Source organism: Rhinolophus sinicus, linkage group LG12, assembly GCF_036562045.2.
Source record: "Rhinolophus sinicus isolate RSC01 linkage group LG12, ASM3656204v1, whole genome shotgun sequence".
Lineage (NCBI taxonomy): Eukaryota > Metazoa > Chordata > Mammalia > Chiroptera > Rhinolophidae > Rhinolophus > Rhinolophus sinicus.
In genome coordinates, this window is record NC_133761.1 from 351,888 (window position 1) to 374,056 (window position 22,169).

The 22,169-nt window shown below is 63.7% G+C and overlaps 1 protein-coding gene across 3 annotated transcripts; it reads left to right on the forward strand.

Annotated features, from left to right (window-relative positions):
• The first annotated feature begins 121 nt into the window (after window positions 1-121).
• Window positions 122-22,163, forward strand: BOP1 (BOP1 ribosomal biogenesis factor). Of its 3 annotated transcripts, XM_074316534.1 has the most exons (16): window positions 122-279; window positions 1,856-2,053; window positions 8,908-8,991; window positions 19,292-19,446; window positions 19,527-19,644; window positions 19,721-19,822; window positions 19,896-20,108; window positions 20,176-20,337; window positions 20,410-20,490; window positions 20,561-20,630; window positions 20,709-20,841; window positions 20,922-21,102; window positions 21,234-21,522; window positions 21,602-21,686; window positions 21,766-21,873; window positions 21,949-22,163. In XM_074316534.1, the coding sequence occupies exons 1-16, from the start codon at window positions 190-192 to the stop codon at window positions 22,100-22,102; spliced, it is 2,223 nt and encodes a 740-aa protein (XP_074172635.1). In that variant the 5' UTR covers window positions 122-189; the 3' UTR covers window positions 22,103-22,163. The 3 variants fall into 3 exon arrangements, with proteins under 3 accessions (XP_074172635.1, XP_074172637.1, XP_074172636.1); XM_074316536.1 differs by lacking the exon at window positions 1,856-2,053 and having other exon boundaries at window positions 123-279; XM_074316535.1 differs by lacking the exons at window positions 122-279; window positions 1,856-2,053; window positions 8,908-8,991 and adding an exon at window positions 13,357-17,632.
• Window positions 22,164-22,169: the final 6 nt, after the last annotated feature.

The following is a 22,169-nucleotide window of genomic DNA, read 5'->3' on the forward strand; positions in this document are numbered from 1 at the left end:
GCCGGCCCCGCCCGGGCCTTCGGTCCCCGGCCTCCGCGCGCCTGCGCCGTGTCGGCCCTGTACTGCCTCACCAATCAGGCCTCGCGGGGCTGGCCGGCCGCGCCCTCTGACCCCGCGGGCCCCGCCCCCCAGCCCACGCGCCAGGTCGCTGCCGGAAGTGGCGGCGCAGGTCGCAACCCGCGGGGAAGCATGGCGGGCGCGCGGGGCGCGGGGCGCGAGGCGGCGGCGGGATCGCGGTCGGAGAAGCGGCCTCCGGAGCCGGAACCAGAGCCGGAGGAGGTGACAGCGGGCTGCGCGGGACGGTAGAGGGAGTGGGGCGGCGCGATCTGGGGCCGCGCGGCGAGGGTCACACGTGGTGGCTGAGGGCGTGAGGCCGACCCAGCGTGCAGCGGGCCTGGGAATGCGAGGAAGAATGGGCCGCCTGCTCTGTGCTGGAGGTGGCCCTGGGGGCCTACGCAGAAAGCACCCCCTGCGCAAAGGGCGGTCGGAATGGGAGTGGGGCGGCCCTGTGCGTTGGACCAACTGTCTGATTGAGAGCGACAGGAAGGGGAGCTGGTACCCTGTGCAGCCGCAGCTCCGCAAACCCTTAGATTTATGCATGCTCCCATGAGAAGGATTTTAGCTTATACTCGCAGTAAACACACACATATTTATACACCGCTTACACGTTAGCTACGTTGTGAAAACCAAAGAGGATTCGAGGATAAGGGCGCGTGAATAGCACGCAGTGCCGGCTGCATCTGACGTAGTTTTAACTGGACCCAGGGCTGCTAATGCTGTCCGGCTGAACCCCCAGCTCCGTTGTTGGGGGTGTCACCAAATCTGTGTTGTAGAAGGCATGTACAGTGCACCGTCTCAGCTGACTCCGCTTACCTGGATTATCCAGCTGCCCTTCGCTTTGTGACATGTCCTCCTGCTGCTCCCAGCTCCAGCAGGCGGCTCTGGGCTGCTTGCACCGCTTGGCTCTGTACTCAGCAGGAGCAGGTCCTGTTGGTGCCAAACCATTGACGCTGTTTTCACTTGCTGCTGTAATTGCGTAGCTAAGTAAATGTTGGAGATAAGCAGCTGAGTGCCTGCGTATCAGAGTCACTCCTGTGAAAACTAAGTCGAGTGCTCCAGAACGACTGTTCTGTGCAGGCTGTCCAATTAGGTGAGACTTGCAAGCGTTTAAAAACAGTAAAACCTAGGACTCTGCACTCCTGTCCTTCCTAAAAGTCTGTGAGTTCTTGTTCCGCTTTTAAAGGCAACGACAGACCCGCTCACTGTGCTTCGTGTCCTGTAGAATTAGGAATGAGGTGTTGTCCACTCAGGAAAAGCTTTGGTCCTACCCAGGAGGGGTAAATGGGTGGTACCTGTTTTTAAGTCAGGCTTGTCTCATTTTTATCACCGTTCACCCAATTGCTACATCCACTGTCGGTCTCAACCTGGTTGAATACAGAGGCTTCTACTTCCGGTGGGAAAAGCCCCTCAGGCGTTCTGGTTCTCTGCTGGCACCAGCCTCCGCCTGGCGCCCTCAAAGCTCTGGGGCTTTGGATGCCAGGGTGGGCTGTGGATGGTAGAGAGCTGGTGTTGGTAATGCGATGGGAACTGGGCTCTAAGAAGGGGACATTGTTCTTGACAGTCCTTCATGTGTGAGATGCTCGGAGTTAAATGTCCCTTCCAAGGGCAGGAGCCCACGCTGATGGCAGAGGTGGACGGTGAGGAAGGCCCGGGTTGGGTGCCTGGTTTTGATGGAGGTGTAGGCTTGTGACCTGAGGGCTGTGGCCTTGGAGGCTGGCCACGCAGAGCTGTGGGTCAGCATGCGACCTGGGGCGCAGCTGTCTGGTCTGGCTGACATTGACACTGTTTCTTGCAGCCCTCTCTCCTTGCCCCTGCTCCCAGCCTTGGGGATAGCAGCGATTCTGGCCTCTCCGACAGTGACAGTGAGGAGAGTGTATTCTCAGGCCTGGAAGATTCTGGAACTGACAGCAGTGAGTACTCTGCTGAGGGAGAGGATGGGGCCAGCAGCAGTGGTGAGGGCCACAGCGTGACAGAGAAGACCACTGGGCAGCAGGTAGGTGAGCCAGGACCTCCTGGGGGTTCTCTCTTCTAGATGAAGGTGGCCAGGAAGGAAAGTGCCCGCCAGGCCTTGGGCTCTTTGGGGGAGCTGCCCCCACACTGCTTTCTCCAAGTTCCGTTAGGAACCCCCAGGCCTTCGTCCCTCTTCCAATGCACTGGGTCCCATTTGGGACTAGGTGGGACACTTGTTTGAAGCTCTGAGCTCTAGGGCACTGGTTTTCAACCACACCATGTGCTCCGTTCACAGGAACTCCAAAAATCCTGATGCCTGGGCCTCCCCTCAAGTGACTCTGATGTCCCCTCTCCATGGGACTGAGCCCACGTTGCTAGACTCAGTCACAGGCTGGGTTTCATGGGGCAAAGCCTGAGGTGGGGATTCATGTGCAAGTGACCGCCTGGGGACACATGAGGGAGCTAGTGAGCAGGAATGTCAACCTCCCCCACCCCTGCCTGACCCCCGGGGTCCTGTTCTGTGATGGGGAAGGGTGCACCCTGCTCTCGTCTGAAGCTAGAGAAATGAGAGACAAGCTTAATTAACCGAAGTAGATTTGTTGCTTAATATGTTCTAGAAACAAGTTTATAACTTTATACTTCCACTGGCTCTGGTGTTCTGGAAGTTAAGACCTTGGCTTGTACAGAAGTCTGTCCCATAATGGGAACCAGGAGGCCATGTGTGTTTGATCTGTTTCCTTAAGAAGAGAAGATGTAAAATCAGACATAAACCCCCGCCCATCTGAGCTTCCATCGCAGTGCTGTGTGCACAGGGGAACATGTGTGTTCACTGTGGAGACCCTGGTGTGTGGGATTACAGGCAGCTATTCGTCCTCCTCTTTTTAACTTTCTAAAGTTACAAGATACACCTTCCTTGACAAGAAAAACAAATCTTACGTCAGCAGTATTCAGTAAAGTGTGGAAGTCTCCATTCATTGCCCTAACCCAAACTGGTGGCCACAGTTAATCATTTAATTATCTGTCCAGGTCTCCCCCCGCTTTAAAAGTTAAGGGTTTACACATTTAAGTATTTAAAGTTTTTCCTTTAAGAAAAGGATTTTTATCCTCTTTATAAACAAAATTTTATTTTTAAAAATCAAATAACTCTTTTTATAATAAAAGTAATTTTTAAAAAAACTTTTATTTATTTTAAGTCTGTTTTTCCAGGACCCATCAGCTCCAAGTCAAGCAGTTGTTTCAATCTAGTTGTGGAGGGTGCAGCTCACAGTGGCCCATGTGGGAATCGAACCAGCAACCTTCTTGTTAAGAGCACCATACTCTAACCAACTGAGCTAACTGGCTGCCCTAAAAATAATTTTTTATTTAAACTCTCTAAACTAGGTAATGTGTGCAGGTGTCCCCAGAGGCTGTCCAGAGGAAGGGGCGCCAGCTCAGGGTGTGCCCACACCATGTCTCCTCTAAGCTGCTTGGCACATGCTTGCCCACCTGGTTTCTCGCTCAGGTTTCTGTGCCGACCCAGCTGGGTGCTCTGCAGTGCTTTGTGGCCCAGAAGAGAGCAGTGCCCCACCTTCCCCAGAGGGCTGGGGCCTGAGCCCCTCTGGGGGGGCAGTTCTCTGCCGCAGCCGAACTGTGTCCCCCTTGGAGCCAGGACCTGGCCCTTCCCTTCCTTGCTGTGCTGGGGCCGGCTTCACCTGCAGGGGCTCCCACCAGTGAGGTGGCCCCTCCTGTTCACGCCCAGGCCCTGAAGGCTGACTTGGACGCAGCCCTGCCAGTCTCGTCTCTGGCTGCTTGTGCTCTAGCTCAGGGTATAGTCCGCCCGTCATGGGACTTTCTGTTCCAAAGCTCGGTTTTCATGACGGGCTTCCAGCTTCTCCAGGCCCGGGCAGAACTGCAGAGGTGGCTCCCCCATCTCCCCTTTCCACCTGCTCCTCAAGGCTGTCTGCACCCTCCACCTGGCCGAGCTGCTCATTCCCCTCCCCAGCCCCGCTCACAGCCCTCTTGTGATCGTCTGAGTCCATGCCCATCACGAAGCCACACTGGTGGAAACTGAGCCAGCAGGCCAGTCGCTGCTTCCTGCACATTCTGCGGGCTGCCAGGAGTGACCCCTGAGATAGCCCGGTTATGCACAGCATTGGTGGCCCCTGGTCAGGCCTGTTCCTCTTCCTCTTGTGCTGGAGCCAGCCGAGGGCTGCTTGCTGGCGTGGAACCTTCCTGCCACAGTGGGGGAGGACAGGCCCTCTGGGGTTTCTGCTGGCCCACCTTTACCTGCCAAGCTGGTGGGCTGTCACATGTCACACCATGGAACTTCTGCCCAGACCTTCTTACCACTGGGGGTGGGTCCTCAACGCATGCTCCCCTTCCGTTGAACAGCTTCTTACCACCATGAGCTCCGCGAGCCTGTGCCAGTAGCGACCTACTCACTTCTGTGTGTCTGCCACGTGTCCAGCTCTGACAGAAAGCCCCCAGGGTTCTGTGGCACATGGCCACGGCCACCACGTGGTCCTGCAGATACTCAGTGGTCTTACGTGAGCTACTTTGCAAGCAAAAGAGACCATGGTCTGGGGCCACCAGAGAGCCAGCTGACTTCTGGGATGAGAGCACACAACCCGAGACATTTCTCCGGCTACTGCCCTTCCAGAGTCTGACTCTTAGCAGGCTGCCCATGCCTGCAGGTCTCTGCTGACTCGTGCTGTGTGCTCCCAACGGTGACCGTTGCTGCTTTCTCAACACTCCGTTGGCCAGACCTTCCTACCAAGGCGGGGTAGACGGGTCCCCCTCGAGCACTCGCCTTCACGCGTCTGAAGAGCACTTTGCCGTGCTGTCAGGCTGCAGGCTGCGGTCAGGCCAACGACCGGTCCTGAGGCGTGAGCGAGCAGGGAGAAGGCCTACTGGGTGCGATCCTCAGGGCTGTCCCCCTGGAGCAGATGTCCTGCGACCAGGGACTGAGGTCCCCACAGGCGGGAGCTGGTTGGTTTGCTTCACTGTCTGGTGGTTCTGTATCTTGTAGGTCATGTTCAGGGACCCCCACTCCATAAATCTATGGAGTCCAAGTGCTTGACATGGTGGCCCAGACAGACCATAGATATCCTACTGAAAGCATTCCATGGGTCAGGGCCTCTCACAGCAGGTGGCCATTGCGTGTTCCCGCGGGCCCCTCGCTGGGCCTCCGCCTTCCTTGTCCACTGGAAGACATGGTTACGAGGTGCAGCTGACAGAGCGCCACCTTCCCCCCAGGTGCCCACTGCCCTCGGCAGCCAGCCGTGTCCCACGTGACACGGCTACATGTGTTTGCCCACTGTGGGGCATGCGCCTCCCGTCACTTCCCTCTCAGGTCTTTGGTGTTTCATAGGCGTCCACCACATTCTTTCTAGGACGTGTGGCTGACATGACCGCCCAGCATCAGATGGTGCTGGGGACGCTCGGGAGCTCCTGGGGCGACTCCCAGGCTCGAGTGCGGCTGTCCTCTCACGCTGCCTTCTGTGTGCACCTCAGGGCCGCCCGCCTGTAGGTGGGCAGTCACGATCTTTCACCATAACAGGTGGTGCTGGTAACAACGTCATTTACCTAGCTGTCACATGTGCAAGCAATTCTTGGGATGAATTCCGAGAATTTCTGGGCCAAAGGGTCAGCGTGTTTTTAATTGTGGAAGGAATTCCCAGATGTCCTTCGGGGAAGGTGGGCCCTTTGCGCCCCCACAGCCACCCTGGGCCTGCTTCCCATGCCCGCCGACACCGTGTATGAGTGACCTTTGTTTCTCCCACTCTGATAAGGGGAAAAGCGGTCCCTTGTTGCAGTGTGATTCTTCCCTTCATTGGGAACGAGGCAACTCTTCCTGCCTTTCTGTGAGAACTGTTTCAGCTGAACCCGTGAGCGTCTGAAATGCGGAGTCCATCCGGTAGAGTCGTAGAGCCCGGCCTCGAGTTTCCTTCCGGTGGGAGGGGCGTGCAGTGGGGTGCGCGTTAGGTGCGGTGTGGATGAGCTCAGGGGAAGCAGTAGTTTTCTCTCGGTCCCTTTTAACTTCCCTTTTCTCTAAAACTCAGCTTCCTGCGCGACCCCGAAGTCCTGTCCTCCTTTTCCCTTGGTTGGAGCTGCTGTGCATCCACCAGTGGCTCCTCCAGGTGGTGTCAGGTTTCTTGTTTTGCTGCACGTGTGGCGGGGATGGGACCCCCCCTTCCCTTCCCTCCGCTGCAGTGACCTCATCTTCGTCTGCTCCACTGAGCATCAACCCCGTCTCCAGCTCCCGGCCTCCTCAGGGCTCACAGCCCTGTCCTTGGTCCCTGCCCTCCGCCACCTTGTTGACCTGTCTGCCAGGCCAGTCACTGGTCTCCTGGCCACTCAGCGGCCTTTGCCCCTCGTGCTCTGGTCAGCGTGTCTGCAAGCCTGCCCGCTGGGGAGCCCTCTTCCTGCTGGACGCTGAGAGGTCTCCCCTGCCTGCCGGGTATTGCTCCTTTACAGGAGCCTTTGGCCACTCTCCCGCCTCCCGCTGCCCCCTGGCTCTCCCCTGACTGCCCACACCCCTGCTGTCTGTGCCCCTAGGCAGTGGCCTGGCTGCTGGTGTGAGGGGAAAATGGACCTTGGAGGAGAACTTCCTTAGGGCCCCCAAGCCCCTCAGGCCCAGGGCTCTCACTGTCCAGGCGCCTCCTTTCCCCAGCCGCTTAGCAGGCCTTTCCTGTCCCACAGGAGACATGCTATGTCCCACGTCACAGCACCTTCTCGCGGTTATATGTGCTCAGTGGGTTTGTGCCTAGAGCCATCTCTTCCCTTTTGTGCTGGTTCAGATCCATTTTTCCTACTTACCGTATGCGGTTTAGATGTTTCTATTTACACGGGGCCTTTTTCTATTTTGTTTTCTTGCTCTCTTGTGGAAATGTTCCCATTTTCACTAGTTCAGTTTGCTTGCTGCATTCATAAAAGACCCAGCAATAATTGAGCCCAATGCCTTGCATTTTCCAGATAACTGAAGCGCCCTGGCCATGCCATCTACGCACGGAGCTCACTGCAGACCCTCTGGCCGTGGCTCCAGCATGTGCGTGGGGGCTGCAGGGGCCCAGCGCTGTGCTGCTCCTCCTGCCGGCTCCTGGGCTTCGCCCACAGCCCCTTGGCAGCCACCGGCTGTGGAGTCCAGTTGTGTGAGGTGCCCTGGCCCGGGGCACTTGCCTGCTGAACCCCACTTCCCTTGGGGCCTTCCTGTGGCCCCTGAGCAGCCCACATGGGCAGGTTCAGGGGACAGTGCCAGGCAAGGTTGAACCCATCTTGGGCCATGTGGATTGGCATCCCTGCCACCTCGTGTCTGCGCCTGAGGAACCGGGGTCTCAGATGCTGCCAGTTGGGAGCTGGGTGGCGTGAGACACAGGAGACGGAGCAGAACGCGTGGACCTTCATGCCTCTGCTGGCGTCCTTTGTTTTATGTTTTACTGGTCTTTTTTAAGTCTGTAAGTTTTTATTTTTGAATCCCCACTGCCCAACTACAACGAAGTGTCTCCAAACTTGGAAGGAGTGGGTCCCCTAGGTCTGCAGCTCCCAGAGCTGGTCTGGGGCGCTGGGGCACGCCGGGCCACTGCCCCCTGGTGGCCACCGCCTGTTCCTCAGCTTCCTGTCTGGAGGGAGAAGTTGGTGCCCTAGGGTGATTGGGCATGGGGGTGTTGGTGTGGTCGCCCCTGCCCTTGCCGAGGACCTGCACTCTGTAACACTGCAGGACAAGGGGACGTGGGGCACACGTGGCGTGGGACTCGGCTCAGCGCCTGGGGAATCACCAGGCAGGCTGGCGCTGTGGACAGTGGTACAGACAGCCCAGCCCAGGGCCTGGGGCAGGTGTGCCCGCTGCTTGCTATCATGGTCGAGGATGGGAGAGAGCTTTGGGCCCTGAGCAGAGACAGGAGCTTGGGGCTCGCCCTCCATGCCCCCCCCCCAACCCGCGCCCCACGCCCACCTGGCCGTGCTGACCCACTTTGAACGGGCAGGGCTCCCACAGCACCGGCAGCGGGGGTGGGGGGAGACATGGAAACCGAATCCTGCCTTGTTCCTGGCCTGGAAAAAAACTTAGTCTCCCACCCTCCTTACACTGAGGGGAAAAACAGGCGAGAGGAAGAGCCGCCTCGGGGGGCCTTTGGCTCCTGCCCGGGCAGGGAGGCAGGGGCAGGGGGCGGACTCTGGCTGGGTGGGCGCTGTGCTCTGAGCACTTTACTGCCCCAGGGGTGGGAGGTGGGCTGTTTTCCCCATCTCCCTGGTTCTGGTCACCCTGCCCCCAACCCGGTGAGGGGTCTGTTTTCCAGGTCAGGGTGTGAATTCTCAGCGACACCCACTCACTGACCTGGTGGGTGGGTCAGCCTGGGGCCATGTCCCAGCATTCTGCCTGTTCCGCACGTCTCAGGGCCGTTGGCCAGCGTGGCTGGTGGGAGTCTCAGCTGCTGCAGGTGCCAGCGAGACCTTGGGACCAGGGTCTTGCCTTAGGAGTGCCCCGCCGTGGCCTCTGTGATGGTGGCTGACGGCGAGTGCCACCCCCCCCCACCAGGTGGACCCCCCAAGCCCTCGCCTTGTCCCCTGACCCCAGGCTGGCTCCCAGCCCTCGGCCGTTGGCTTCTAGCTGACTGCTCCTTTTCCAGTCTGGCACCAGGTGTCAGCCCCTCCCTGGAGTCCTGCCCTGGAGCTGGGACATTGTGATGGGTGTGGCCTTTGACAAAGTATTCTGGGTGGGCTCCCCCCCCCACCCCCCCGCAGTGGCCACTTAGACCTGGGGTGTCCCTGGTCCTGTTCTGAGGGCGCAGGAGCTTCTCAGAGATTAGGGGTGGCAGGGACCTTGGCCTCGAGTCAGCAGGAGGGGGCTGTGGACCCTGGACCTGGGATCTGCCCAAGGTCAAAGGGCACTGGTGTCTTAACTATTCTCCTCTTATCTTGCAGACCACTGGGACCCCTTCCCCAAAGACAGAGGCGGCCAGAGCACAGGGCGACGATGAGTACATGCAGGACAGTTCTGACGAGGAGGTAGGGCTGGGTTCTGCCAGGGCAGAGGGGAGTCGGGCCGCCATGAGGCTTGAGTGGGCGTCCTGGCCCTCGGCCCCACGTTCAGTCTGGAAGAGCAATTTTGGGGTCGGGGACTCGTGACTGCAGGAGTGTGTGTGTCAGCGCCTGGGGAGGGAGAGGTTTGGGTGTGGCACAGCGGCCCTGGGCTGTGGACCCTGGCGTGTCTGTGGGGGCTAGCTGATCCTGGGGTCCCCATGTGCTCCGTGGGGGCTGTGCTCACCTCTGTCCTGTGCCCCAAGGACAGCAGTGCTCTCAGCTTCCTGCAGGCGGCCCTCCTGCTCTACCCCTTCCCTGCCTGGTGTCCTTGAGGTCAGGCGGCCCAGGGCCTCTGAATTTGGTTGCCCCTCAAATTCATGGTCTGAAGGGAAAAGTAGAAAGAGTGTGGTGTCGGGCTCGGGGTTCTCTGTCTGGCCCCAGAGGTCCTGACGGGTGGATGGGGGCTGCTCCCTGTGCCATTGGGAGGGCTGGGAGCTCTGACCGCTGAGGTGGCCGTGGCGCTGGCCCACCTGTCCCGCCCTGTTGTATCCAGGTCACTGGGCAGGTCTGTGGCCCCTGCAGGCGTCCCCCAGGTGTGGCCTGGGGCTGGGGAAGGATAGTCTTGGTGCCGGCCCACAGGGACAGGGTCCTGGGCCTCAGGAGCGCTTCCTGCTGCCTGTCAGGGGCGCCCAGGGCCTGGGGAGGCGCGGCCCCCCTGCTCGGCTTCCACCCCCATCCTCGCGCTCCTGGCAGCGGCTGCAGGAGCCTTGGCCGCCCGCCCGATCCGGTCTCTGTGCGTTCAGAGAACAGAGACAAAACAAAATAAATTGGTTTCCTGGCCGGAGCAGCGGGCGCACTCTGCGCGGGGGGGCTGTGCAGCCTGTCTCCCCCCTCCCAGGGGCTCTGGCTGTCGGCAGCCACATCCTGTCGGCTGCTTTTTTATATTTGGTATTTTGAGAAATCGATGATGATTGTAAATGGAGTGCGGGGCGGGCGGTGGGGGGGTGTGTTGGGCCTGCCCAGGGGCGGTGCTCCCCCGCCGGCCTGTCCCAGAGCCACTGCGGGGGCTGCGGGGGCTGCTTCCTCCTGCGATGACTATCCCATATGTTGGCCTGAGTGACAGGAGGGAGGCGCAGTGCCCGCTGCTGGCCCGAGGGGGCGGCAGAGCTCAGCTTTCAGGAGCCAGAGGTAGAGAGGGTCCCGTCCCCTGGGAAGTGTGCGCTTCAGTTGCCCATGTCTCCCCCCTGAGGCTGTGCTGTGTCTCTGCCATCTGAGCAAAGTGGGGTGGGCTTCGGGGAAGGGGCCTGGGAGGCTGAGGTGGCGATGATCCCATCAGGTGCCGGGGCGGATGGGGTATGGTGTGCTGGCCGAGGTGACCAGAGGGCATGGGGGGCACGGAGCCCTGAGGTCGGCTGGTGGCTGTGAGGGGCCCTGACCCATGAACACCACTCATATCAGGGCCACCCTCTGTCCTGGCAGTGCCCTACGAGGTGGCCCATGGTGCTAGGAACCCCACTCAGGCAGCAGCAGGGGGTCCTGACAGGGCATGTGCTCCTGGGAGAGAGAACCTGGGAGATGAGCCTGGCAGGCGTGTGGTGGGTACAAGTGCCGCCAAGGGCCCTGGATGTGAGGTCTGGGCTGGGCCACTCTGGGGCTCTGGGCTCTGACTGCTGGCCTCTTGCTGGCCTGGTTTTGGGGACCCCCAGCCAGACACTGACTGGGGAGTGCCTGCGGCCTTCCCCGGAGAGCCTGCATCCTGTTTCCATGTGCTTGCCCTGCTCAGTCCTTCCCCCAGACTCATGTCCCACGCTGCACCCCAGGTTCTGGGCTGTGGGGGAGCCTTGCAGAGCTGTGCCTGCCCCGCCCCCACGTGTCCACCTCACCCCTCAACGAGGCACCGCACTTCACAGACGTGATCTCATCCAGCCGCCGGGACCCTGGGGGCGGGGGAGGGCTGAGGAGGGGGCCACGGCCTTGGCGGCAGCGGCCCCTTCTGTCTGTCCCAAGCAGCTGGAGAAACTGAGGCCTGCGGTGGGCGGAGGAGGAGCCCGCCCAGCAGGCTTGGGTCTGTGTGTCCAGGCAGCCGGTCAGGGTGAGGGGTTCAGAGCCACTGTGCGCTCTGGCCATAGGGGCTGGGAGGCCCGGCAACCTCCCCTCCCCCGACCTGGACCACGGGGTCTGGGCGGGGCTTCGAGGTAACTGGGGATCCCGCAGGGACGGCGGGGCCTGTCTGCATCCAGAGTCCCGCGGTCCCCTCTGCTCTCTCGCCAAACGCCGTTAATGGCTTCTCCCAGCTACTGAACCGGCAGCTGCCTCCAGTGCTGGCGGCCTCCCGCTCCTCCCGGGGCGCCCGCCCCCGCCAGCCGGCCGGGCGGCCGGCACTCAGAGCGCCTGCGTCGCTGCTGGCAGCGGGAGCCTGTCGGCTCAGGTTTCCAAGCTGTTTGTGGGGACGCCCGCCCGGCACTGAGCCTGCTCGCCTCTCAGCCTCCCTGGCGGCCTTCCACCCCCGCGGCCAGCCTCCGAATGGGGCCACCGGCCTGCTCTGGGTCTGGTCCCTTCCCACTGGTGCCCCCGGCTGGCCCTGTTTGGGAGGGGCACCAGCCTGCACTGCAGACCCATGGCCTCGCAGGTGGCCTGAGGGCTCGGAGCGTGTGATGGCCTTTGCCCGGCTCAAGCTCTGAGCCAGGCCACAGTGCTTGGCTACCCCTCTGCCCTGTGTAGGCCTGGGGCTTCCCAGGAGCCACCGTTTGCGTCTGATTTTCCTTGTTGGGAGAGAAGATTCCCCCTGGGGAGGAGGGAGCAGCGGGGGATGCAGTTGGCCCTTATGAGGTGTCGTGAGCATCCCGGGACCGTGCAGGGTAGGGTCTCTTGGGGCCTGAGGGGCTGTGCAGCAGCTGGCAGGTGCAGGTGGCTTCTTCAGAGCCTCTGCCTGCTGTGCGCCCCTGGGCGCCGGGTTCCATGGCCTCAGGAGCCTGGGCAGGCTGGGGGGTGGGAGGGCTCTGCGTCAGGGGGCTCCTGAGAGGAAGGTTTTGCCCTGGGACTGGAGGTGTGGTACTTGGAGGGCAAGCTCTATAGGGAACGTTGGGTGAGGGGTGCTGGCTGTAGAGCAGGGACTGGGACCATGTCCCGGGCCAGGGCTGTCTCCCTGGGGAAAGGGGCCACAGGGAAGGGTGCTGTGTGGGCCAAACTTGGGACTGAGCTTGAGGGGGTGGCTCGGGACAGGTGTGGAGCTTCCGGGACCAGGCCCAGCTTGAAGCAGCAGCTCTGTCTTTGAATAATGGGACTCAGAACAGGCCATTGCCACTCAGTGAGAGGCCCCGGCCTGCACCCACCCTCAGCACTCCCAGCCTGCAGGAAGCTGAGAGCCCGGGTGCCCCTGGGAACGCCCATTAGGAGAGGGCGTCAGCCCCAGGAGAAGGGCGGGTGGGTGGGGCTTGGGTGTCTGAGGACCTGGGAGCCGGGGAGGCGCCCAGCCTTCTCCCATTCTGTGGGCCCTGTGGGGACAGGCTGGCTCCCCGAAAGTTGTGGAGGTGCTGGGGGGGGGCAAGCAGTGACAGCACAGGGGCCTTGTGCCCACCAGTGTCTGATGGCTCAGGGGTGGGCCTGGCCAGCATGTCTTTTGTGAGGGGCAGACAGATGGTGCTAGGGACATCTGCTGGCCTCAGCAGAGCTGTCTGAGTCTCAGGGAGGAGGTTTGGGAAGCTGCTCTGAGTACCCACCTGGTCCACCCTGCTACGGCCATTGGGCTCTGCTTCTGGCCCGTCCCCTGCTGGGGTCCCCTCAGCTGGCTCTGGCCTGTGGGGCAGGACCTGGCTTTCTCCTCTTTGCTGACAACCAGGATTCGTCCTGCTGGACCCTTCTGTGGGTTCAGCTGCAGCAGGTGAGCCCTGGGCGACCGGCCGCCCCCTCCGGCCGTGCACTCTGACAGAGATTGAACACCGAGAGGAGCAGGGGACGCGGAGACGCAGGAGGGCCAAGTGGCTCGGAGACAGGCGGGAGCTGCGTGCAGGGAGCTGAGCGAACACTGCCGGCATTGTAATCGGAGAGGGGCCAGGGAAGGAGAGCGAGCGAGCGAGGGCGGCTGACCCCACGCTCCCGGGGGACAGGTGGGAGAGGGAACGAGGAGCGAGTGAAGGATTCCAGAGGTGGGCCGGCTTCCTCTCTCGCAGACAGACACGGGAGGAGGTGGCAGCGGGCCAGCGCGTACCTGCAGTTCCAATCTACGGTCCTGACAGCTGCAGCCACTTTGGGGAGGGGGAGGGGCGGCCCAGCGAGAGCGGAACCGTCGCAGCCCCACAGCAGCCCGGGCCGCCTGTGTCCGGTGCCGTCGGGGGTGGGGCCCTGCTGGCTCATCCCACAGGCTGGGCTTTGGGGCAGAGCAGCCCCCAGGAGAGCCGGGCCGGGGGCTGTCTGCCCACAGCCGCCCGCAGGGGCTCCCGGCAGTGCCTGACCTGGAGGGGTCACATGTGCTTCCTGGCAGCCCGCAGGTGCTGAGCAGGGTGGGGGCCCGGCCCGCGGGCGGGCGCGTTGGCCTGCTGATGAATCATGTGGCCGCCAGCACCTCATTCCCCGGCTGGGGACAGGGAGCTGACAGCCCAGGCTAGCGGAGTGTTTCCAGCCCAGCTTGGCCCAGGGGGCGGCTGCTGGCCCAGGCTGCCTGGTGGGGCACACAGACAGCCCAGGGTCTTTGTCCCTTGCCTGGCCTGGCAGCATGGAAGGGAGGCCAGGACTCAGGAAGGATGCGGGGAGCACCTGCCACCCCAGCCCAGCGCTGGGGTAGCCGAGTGGACTTGCGTGGGGCCGCTGAGCCACCCCCAGTCTGGTTTGAATTTCTGGAGCAGTGGAGGGTGACGGAGAGTCCTCCCCGCCCCGACCCTCCCGCTCCTGCTGGCTGGCGGTCCAGGCCCTCTGCCGCTGCTGCTACCGGTGCAGCGCAGGGAGCAGCTGGGCCCATTGCCCAGGCCTGAGGCCGGCCAAGCTGCAGCCGCTGTTGGAGTCACAGGCGAGGCAGCAGAGCGCTTGGCTCGCATGCACCCGACCAGCTGGGCCCTGGGGACCGTCCCAGAGGCTGTCCTCCCACCGACTTGCCACCTCCACTCACATCCTCCCCTCCTGCGCTGGGCTCCAGGCCAGGGTCCTCGATGCCTGCACCCCTCAAGCCTGCCCCGCCTGTCCTCCTCCCTCTCAGGCCTTACTCTGTGCATGCCCCCCACCCCTTCCTGTCTGCCCGCAACTAGCCAGGGCCACTCCGTGACTGAGGTACGTGCCCACACGGCTACCCATCCTCTTGGGTACCTCATCCTCATGAGGGAAGTTTGCACCCCTAGTCCAGGCCCAGGTTGGAAATGTGAGGTCAGTGGGTGAGGGGCAGGTGGGCCATGGAGCCTCCCACCGAACCGCAGGCTGCCCAGTGGAGCAGAGGCCACCTTGGAGACCTTGGGGCACCTGCTTGCCGATACCTTCCCCAGGTCATGTCCTCCCTCACAGTGTCCTGGGGTCCCAGGAGGGCAAGGGGTGCTTTTCTCAGCCCCCATCTGGACCCCTACGGCCCCTGGCTCCCCAGGCAGGCAGGGGTGGGGGCTACTGCAGTGACCGAGCTTGCCCCCTCCTTCCCTCCCTCGGCCAGCTGTAGGCTCCTGCAGGATTAAGGAGAGGAAATTTGGGGTTGGGTTTCTCTGAGTGGGACCTGCCGCTGTGACTTTTTATCCTGTTATATTTCTATCAGATTGGACACAGCCCCCCTCTCGCCCTTAATGGCTCTGGCTTTGAGAATTTCCTCCAAAATTACACCACCACTTCCTGCCTCGAGGTTCCCTGGAGCCCGGCAGTGCAGAGGAGGGGGCAGCTCTCGCCCTGCCCCGTTGGGGTGCCCACGTGGGCCTCAGCACCTGGCTGCTCCCCGGGGGCCCAAGAGGGCGCGTCAGTGGGGGCCTGAGCCTGCAGTGAGGGCTGGGAGGGCCCAGTGCTGGCACCTGGCGCCTTTGGCCATTCCTCACCGGCTGGCCGGCCGGAAGTCAGGCTGCTGGCCGCCTGGGTTGGTGGGGGAGGTGGCCCACACAGGGCTGCCCCCGCCTTTCTTCTCTGCTGTGCCCGCGGAGCTTACGCCGCTCAACTATAATTGTCACCTGCAGGATTTTAATGGTGAGCCAGCTGTGTACAGCTCGGGGAGGGGCCTGAACTAACCTCCTCACAGGCAGATGGGCTTTTGGGGGAGTTGGGTGGGCGCCATGGTAGGTGGCCAGGGCCCTCCCAGTGTGGGCAGTGCCGCAAGGGGCTGAGTGCAGGGCTGGGGCAGGGCAAGCCCAACAGGGGTGTGACCCCAGGGGTGCATGCGGGTGGCTGCCACCTGGCCCCTGCCCTCAGACCCTGCCCCGCAGGCCTGGGAATCCACTCTGCCAGGCAGTGCCCCTTGCTCAGCTCCCCCATCATTCTGCTTCTCAGGGCTCCGCAGGCAGAGGCTAACGTGCTGAGGCCCTGAAGTCCAGCATGGGGGTGCTGCGAGCCATGCCTTCCTCACCGCCTCAGGGCCGCCCGGGTGCCAGGCAGTGCCCAAGCAGGGCAGGACCTCTCCCCCACCCAGGGCTGGCTGTATCCCACCCGTTCCTGCCATGTGGCCCACTCCTGCCCTGCTCTCCCCTTGCTGGGCTCCCCGTTCGGCACCCAGGGCACAGTTTCCTGGAAGGCCCCTCACTGCCCTGGACCTGAGAGGGATAGCGCTGAGGCCTGGAAGGTGGGGGCCTTCCCTGAGAACTGGGGTGCCTCCGGCCCAGGGAGGACAGGACATGAGACAGCCCGAGGGGTGGGAGAGTGGGCTCAGGCTGGATTCTGGACCTAGCCAGAGGACAGTGTGCTTCCACAGTTGGAAGATATTGTTTTGTTTTTAATTATACAAAATTTCATGACTTTATATTATCATATCAAAGACACAAGATGCCAGCGCGTAGTGACCAGAAGAAAACCCAGGTAGGAAGCCAGCAGGAAAGTTCCAGTGGGCCTGGGCAAGTGCTGTGGCCAGCTCAGAGTCCTGCCGCCGCCTGTCTGTCTGTCCATCGGCCCCACTCCTAGCCGGAGGCGAGCAGGCCTGGTGGGCGCCCTCCCGGGAGGCCTGTGCCCGAGTCAGGTCCGTGGGGGCTCTCCGAGGCCGGCCCAGCGGCACGGTCTCTAACTCCGAATGGCTGTCTTTCTGTCACGGTCCTTGCTCTGCAGAGGGGAGGGCAGTGTCAGGGCCTGGGTGGAGACCCAGTGCCAGCCCGCGCCTCTGGGCTTCCCTCCCGCAGGCTCAGGCGGCAGGCACTGGAAGCACCCCCTTTCACGCTCACCCCGCTTCCCCGTGCACTTGGGGAGGAGAGTACACACTGCTGCACAGCCGAAATTGTAAAATTAAATTTCCCAGATGTTCAGGCCCCAGGAGCTCGTGCGTGCTGTCTGGAGAGGAAGTGGGGATTGGGAAAAGCTGCGCCGTATTTTCTCCCTGCTCACCCTGCTTTTCCGGTGCCACCACGCACAGCAGGAGCTGTAAATCACAGCCGGCCAGCGTCCCAGCCCGTGGCCCCGTCTCCCAGCCCCCAAGTCTCCTGCCAGCCTCCTGCCTTCGGGCCCCAGGGCCACACCAGTTCTGAGTGGGCAGCCCCAGGGGCCGAGGCCGGTGCCAGGGGAGGGATGGCAGGTGCCTGATAAGCCTTAGGCAGGGGCTGTGGTTGGGCACACTCTGGGGTGCTTACTGCCTCACTGCCCCCACCCCCCAAGTCCCCATCCTATGGGGGCAGGGGCGTGCCAGAGTCGTTCGAACCAACCTGGTCTGGTCTCCCAGCCTCTTCCAAGTTGGTGTCTGCCCTGCCTGCCTCCCAGACCCAGCTGGTCCCGGATGGCCCTGTGGTCCCCATGGAACCTGTGTCCTGGGGACTCATGGGAGCAGGCCCTATGAAGGCCGGAGCCCGCCTGCTCCAGCCACACCCTCCGTGTGCTCCCTCCCTCGGACCTCGCAGTCTGGTTACAGGTGCTGCTGGGGGGCTCTGTCCTCTGCCCACAGGTGAGGGCTGCAGGGCTGATGCAGAGGTGGGGTACCGTGTCCTCCTTGGTCCCTGCCCCTGGACGCCCCGCCGACACTCACCAGCTTTCTCTGGTTGCTCAGGCAGAAGGTGCAGATCTGCTTGGGCTGGGCGTTCTCACCGTCGCGGGCGGGGGGCGGCGGGGGGCTGCCGGCGCGCGCAGCGTGGAAGAAGGCGGGCCCCGAGTGGCACGGCTGCCCGTCGCCGCAGGCCTCGCCCACCAGCAGCACGTTGCCCAGGTGCGAGATGTAGCTGGAGGCCAGACGCAGCGTCTCGATCTTGGAGAGCTTGCGGTCTGCGGGCTCGGTGGGAATGAGCGTGCGCAGCGCCGTAAAGGCCGTGTTCACGCTGTTGGTGCGGTCCCGCTCGCGTGCGTTCGCCGTGTGCCGCTGCCGCGGCTCCCGGCCCGGCCGCCCCCCGGGGCCCGGGCCGCCCCCCGCCCGCCTGCCCCCGGCCCTTCTCCGGGCGCCCTGGAGGCCGCAGCGCGCCGCGTGCACACGGCATGGTTTCTCGTCGGAGCCCGAGCTCTCGCTGCCGCGGTCCTCGTCCTCCGACAGCGGGCTCACTTCGGGGTACAGGTAGCGGCCTGGCGGCGCGGAGCGCAGCATGGCGAAAGACACAGGCCGGCGGGCGCGCCGTCAGCTCCGCCGCGCGCAGCGCATGCCGCCGGGCGGGCGCCCGGGCCGGGGAGGCGCGGGTCTGGGGCGCCCGCGGTGGCGGCTGCGGCGCCGCGCGCACGTGTGCGTCCCGGGCTGGAGCGGGGCCGCGGGCCGGGCCTTTATAGCGGCAGCGGCCCCTCCCCCGCGCCGGCCCGCCCTCCTCCCCGCCTCCCAGCCCCTGGAGGCCGCTGGAGCAGGGGCCCTGCGTCCCTCTGCCTTCTCGCGCCACGCTGAAGGGGCCTGGAGCATCTTGCTGTCTCTCGGCATGTGAGAGAAGTGGGAGCCCCCTTCTGAGTGGTTCTAGACCTGTGCAGCCCCCTTCTCCTTCAGCAGGGGGCAGGAGGGTCAAAGGGGACCCATGATCCCAGCTTTCTCTGGCATAACCAAGTTAACCCAGCTGCCCTGGCCGGGACGCCTAGCCACACCCTGTCTGTGTCTCCCTCCCATGTACACTTGGACCTTCTGTGCCAGGCGGAGGGAAGGGGGGCACAGAGGAGCCTTGAGGGGCTGGAGTTCAGCCCCAGACCCTGCAGCTACCCCCATTTATGCCTGGGGTCACCTGGTGGCATAGCTTGTCTGCCCTGCACCTGCCCCTCCCAGCATCAGCTGCATCCTCCAGGTCTGGCACAAGCTGTACCCTCTGCCTGGAACCCTACCCCCATTCCCAGTTCATGCTCGCACCCTTGCTCTAGAGAAACCTCCCACCCCTCTGCCACTGGACTCCCCCCCCCAGGATCTGTCCAATTCAGTGATGGCCACGCTGGGGGGGGCATTGGCGTCCCCTTGCCCCCATGGGGGGGGAGGAGGGGCATTCCTAGCAGTGGGTGGGGCACAGGGGCGTGCCTGCTGGGAGGACCACAGCGAGCTGGTCTTGGGGCGGGCAGGTGCAGGCAGCAGAGCCCCGGGGTCCCGTCCTGCCGCAAGGGGGCCTTGGGCTCCCAGCTGTGCTCTCTCATCTGGGCCCCTCCCCCTGTGGCTACTGTTGCAGGAAGCGGCTGCCTGGGCAGCAGTCTCCATGCTGGGCGGAGGGAGGGTGGTGGCTGGCAGGGGCCTCGGCCAGGAATTTGGCAGCTTTGCCCGTCGGGGATGGGGTGGGGGTGTTGGGAGGGGACCCTGGGGAGGCCTCGAATGCCTGCAGGGCAGAATGCAGTGGCTTCTGCCCCCTTGGAGTGGGTTGGCGGGTCCTCCCTGAGTCCCTGTCTGTGGCTACCCATTTTTGCCTAAGGCCCCCGCCAGGGGGGGGAGCCCGCGGCGATGAGCTCACCCCTGTCTGTGGCTGCCCAGGGCCCTGGCCAAGGAATCTGGGGGAGGCTGTGGGGTTGGCACCACTTCAGTGGAAAATGTGAAGGTGCAGCTCCGGCGCCTCTGAGGGCCGCGGGGGGGTGGGGTGGGGGGCGGGGGACAGCGCCACCGCGCCACGTCACACCTCAGGGCTAGGGCACGTGTCGGGGTGCCTGGGTGCAGCCTCGAGGACAGTCCTTTGGCTCTCACGCTTCCCCCTCATTTGTCCTGGGCGGCTTGAAGGGAGGGGTGGGCACAGTGGGTGTCCAGGGCTGACATGCTGGCCCGCTGCCCCAGGATGTGCGGAACACGGTGGGCAACGTGCCCCTGGAGTGGTACGACGACTTCCCGCACGTGGGCTACGACCTGGATGGCAGGCGCATCTATAAGCCCGTGCGCACCCGGGACGAGCTGGACCAGTTCCTGGACAGAATGGACGACCCTGACTACTGGTGAGCCTGGTGGGGCCTCCTGTGGGGGGGAGGGGCGGGGCCGAGGGCGGGGCCAATGGCTCTGATGGGCGGCCCCCCAGGCGCACAGTGCAGGACCGGATGACTGGACATGACATTCGGCTGACTGATGAGCAGGTGGCCTTGGTGCAGCGGCTGCAGAGGGGCCAGTTTGGGGACGTGAGCTTTGACCCATATGAGGTAGGTGGCACTGGTGGTTCAGGGGCTCCTGGGGACCCCGGGGGCCTTGGCCCACACACACTGCTTGCTCCCCCAGCCAGCTGTGGACTTCTTCAGCGGGGATCTCATGATCCACCCGGTGACCAACCGCCCTGCCGACAAGCGTAGCTTCATCCCGTCCCTGGTAGAGAAGGAAAAGGTGGGTGCCCCTCCTCCAAGTGCCCCCCCTCGCAGCGTGGGCACTGCCCGCCCTGAGCCACCTGTCTGTGCAGGTGTCTCGCATGGTGCACGCCATCAAGATGGGCTGGCTACAGCCTCGCCGGCCCCGGGACCCCACCCCCAGCTTCTATGACCTGTGGGCACAGGAGGACCCCAACGCTGTGCTGGGACGTCACAGGATGCACGTGCCAGCTCCCAAGCTGGCTCTGCCTGGCCACGCTGAGTCCTACAACCCACCCCCTGAGTACCTGCTGAGCGAGGAGGAGGTGGGTGTGGCCCAGGCGGGGGTCTGGGTGCCCGCTGCATGCCCCCCGCTCACCACTGTGTCCATAGCGCCTGGCGTGGGAGCAGCAGGAGCCCGGTGAGCGGAAGCTCAACTTCCTGCCGCACAGATTCCCGAGCCTGCGGGCGGTGCCCGCCTACCACCGCTTCATCCAGGAGCGCTTCGAGCGCTGCCTGGACCTCTACCTGTGCCCACGGCAGCGCAAGATGCGGGTACGTGGGGTAGAAGTGTGGCTGGGTGGAGAATGGGGGGGTGCAGAGTGACCGAATGCTCTCATGTCCCAGGTCAACGTGGACCCTGAAGACCTCATCCCCAAACTGCCTCGGCCACGGGACCTGCAGCCTTTCCCCACGTGCCAGGCCCTGGTAAGCAGGTGGGCGGGATGGGGGGCACCCCCCTTTGGGTGCCCGGCCCCTCATTGTCTCTTCTCTGCAGGTCTACAGGGGCCATGGTGACCTCGTCCGCTGCCTTAGTGTCTCTCCGGGGGGCCAGTGGCTGGTTTCAGGTGGGCCTGAGATGGGGGCAGTCCCAGCATGGGGGTGGGGGTGGCGCAGGGCAGGCGCTGAGGGTCTGCTGTGTCCAGGCTCAGATGATGGCTCCGTGCGTCTCTGGGAGGTGGCCACTGCCCGCTGCATGAAGACTGTGCCCGTGGGGGGCGTGGTGAAGAGTGTTGCCTGGAGCCCCCACCCCACCATATGCCTGGTGGCTGTGGCCGTGTAAGTGTGATGTGGGGAGAGTGGAGGGTGGGGCAGGGCGGCCATGTCTGCAGGGGGCCACATGCAGCTCTGGCCTGCAGGGAGGACGCAGTGCTGCTGCTGAACCCGGCCCTGGGGGACCGTCTGGCAGTGGGCAGCACAGACCAGCTGCTGGATGCCTTCACCCCACCGGAGGAGCCCGCTGTACAGCCCGCCCGCTGGCTGGAAGCCTCAGAGGAGGAGCGTCAGGCGGGCCTGCGGCTGCGCATCTGCCATGACAAGGTGGGGTGTATGGGGGTGGGGCTGGGGGTGCCTGTGGCTGTGCCTGTGCATCTGTCATAAGGTGGGGGATGTGGGGCGGGGCCTAGGGGCCCGCAGACAAGGCCCCTCTCAGCCAGCCCCACCTCCTGCAGCCTGTGACACAGGTGACCTGGCACGGGCGCGGGGACTACATGGCCGTGGTACTGGCCACCCAGGGCCACAGCCAGGTGCTGATCCACCAGCTGAGCCGGCGCCGCAGCCAGAGCCCCTTCCGCCGCAGCCATGGGCAGGTGCAGTGCGTGGCCTTCCACCCCACCCGGCCCTTCCTGCTCGTGGCCTCCCAGCGCAGCGTGCGCCTGTACCACCTGCTGCGCCAGGAGCTCACCAAGAAGCTGCTTCCCAACTGCAAGTGGGTGTCCAGCCTGGCCGTGCACCCCGCAGGTGAGAGAGGGTGCGGGCGCACCCTGCGGGTGGGGCCAGTGGGCGAGGCCAGTAGATCCCCATCACCACGTGCCCCCAGGTGACAACCTCATCTGCGGCAGCTATGACAGCAAGCTGGTGTGGTTCGACCTGGACCTTTCCACCAAGCCCTACAGAGTGCTGAGGTGAGGCGCAGTGCGTGTGTCTGTCCCATCCTGCTCCCCACCCCTACCTGCGGCCCCAATCAGGTTCCCCCTCCCCCAGGCACCACAAGAAGGCTCTGCGGGCCGTGGCCTTCCACCCCCGCTACCCACTCTTCGCGTCTGGCTCTGACGACGGCAGTGTCATTGTCTGCCACGGGATGGTATACAAGTGAGTGTGGGACACACACCCCTCCCCCCCTCCCCACATTGCGCTGCCCTGGCTGAGCCCTCCCCTGTCCCACAGCGACCTGCTGCAGAACCCGCTGCTGGTGCCCGTGAAGGTGCTGAGGGGACACACGCTGACCCGTGACTTGGGCGTGCTGGACGTGGCCTTCCACCCCACCCAGCCGTGGGTCTTCTCCTCGGGGGCTGACGGCACCATCCGCCTCTTCACCTAGGCCTGGGCCAGCTCTGGGACGGGGTGGGTGCGGGGCCCTCAATAGAGGTGTTTTCTCCTGACTTCTT

Coding starts and splice junctions, on each gene's coding strand:
- BOP1 (XM_074316535.1), top strand. CDS start 17,054: ATGCAGAGGTGGGGTACCGTGTCCTCCTTGGTCCCTGCCCCTGGACGC. Junction 21,523..21,601: donor CCTGGCCGTGCACCCCGCAG/GTGAGAGAGGGT, acceptor ACGTGCCCCCAG/GTGACAACCTCATCTGCGGC. Junction 21,687..21,765: donor AAGCCCTACAGAGTGCTGAG/GTGAGGCGCAGT, acceptor CCCCTCCCCCAG/GCACCACAAGAAGGCTCTGC.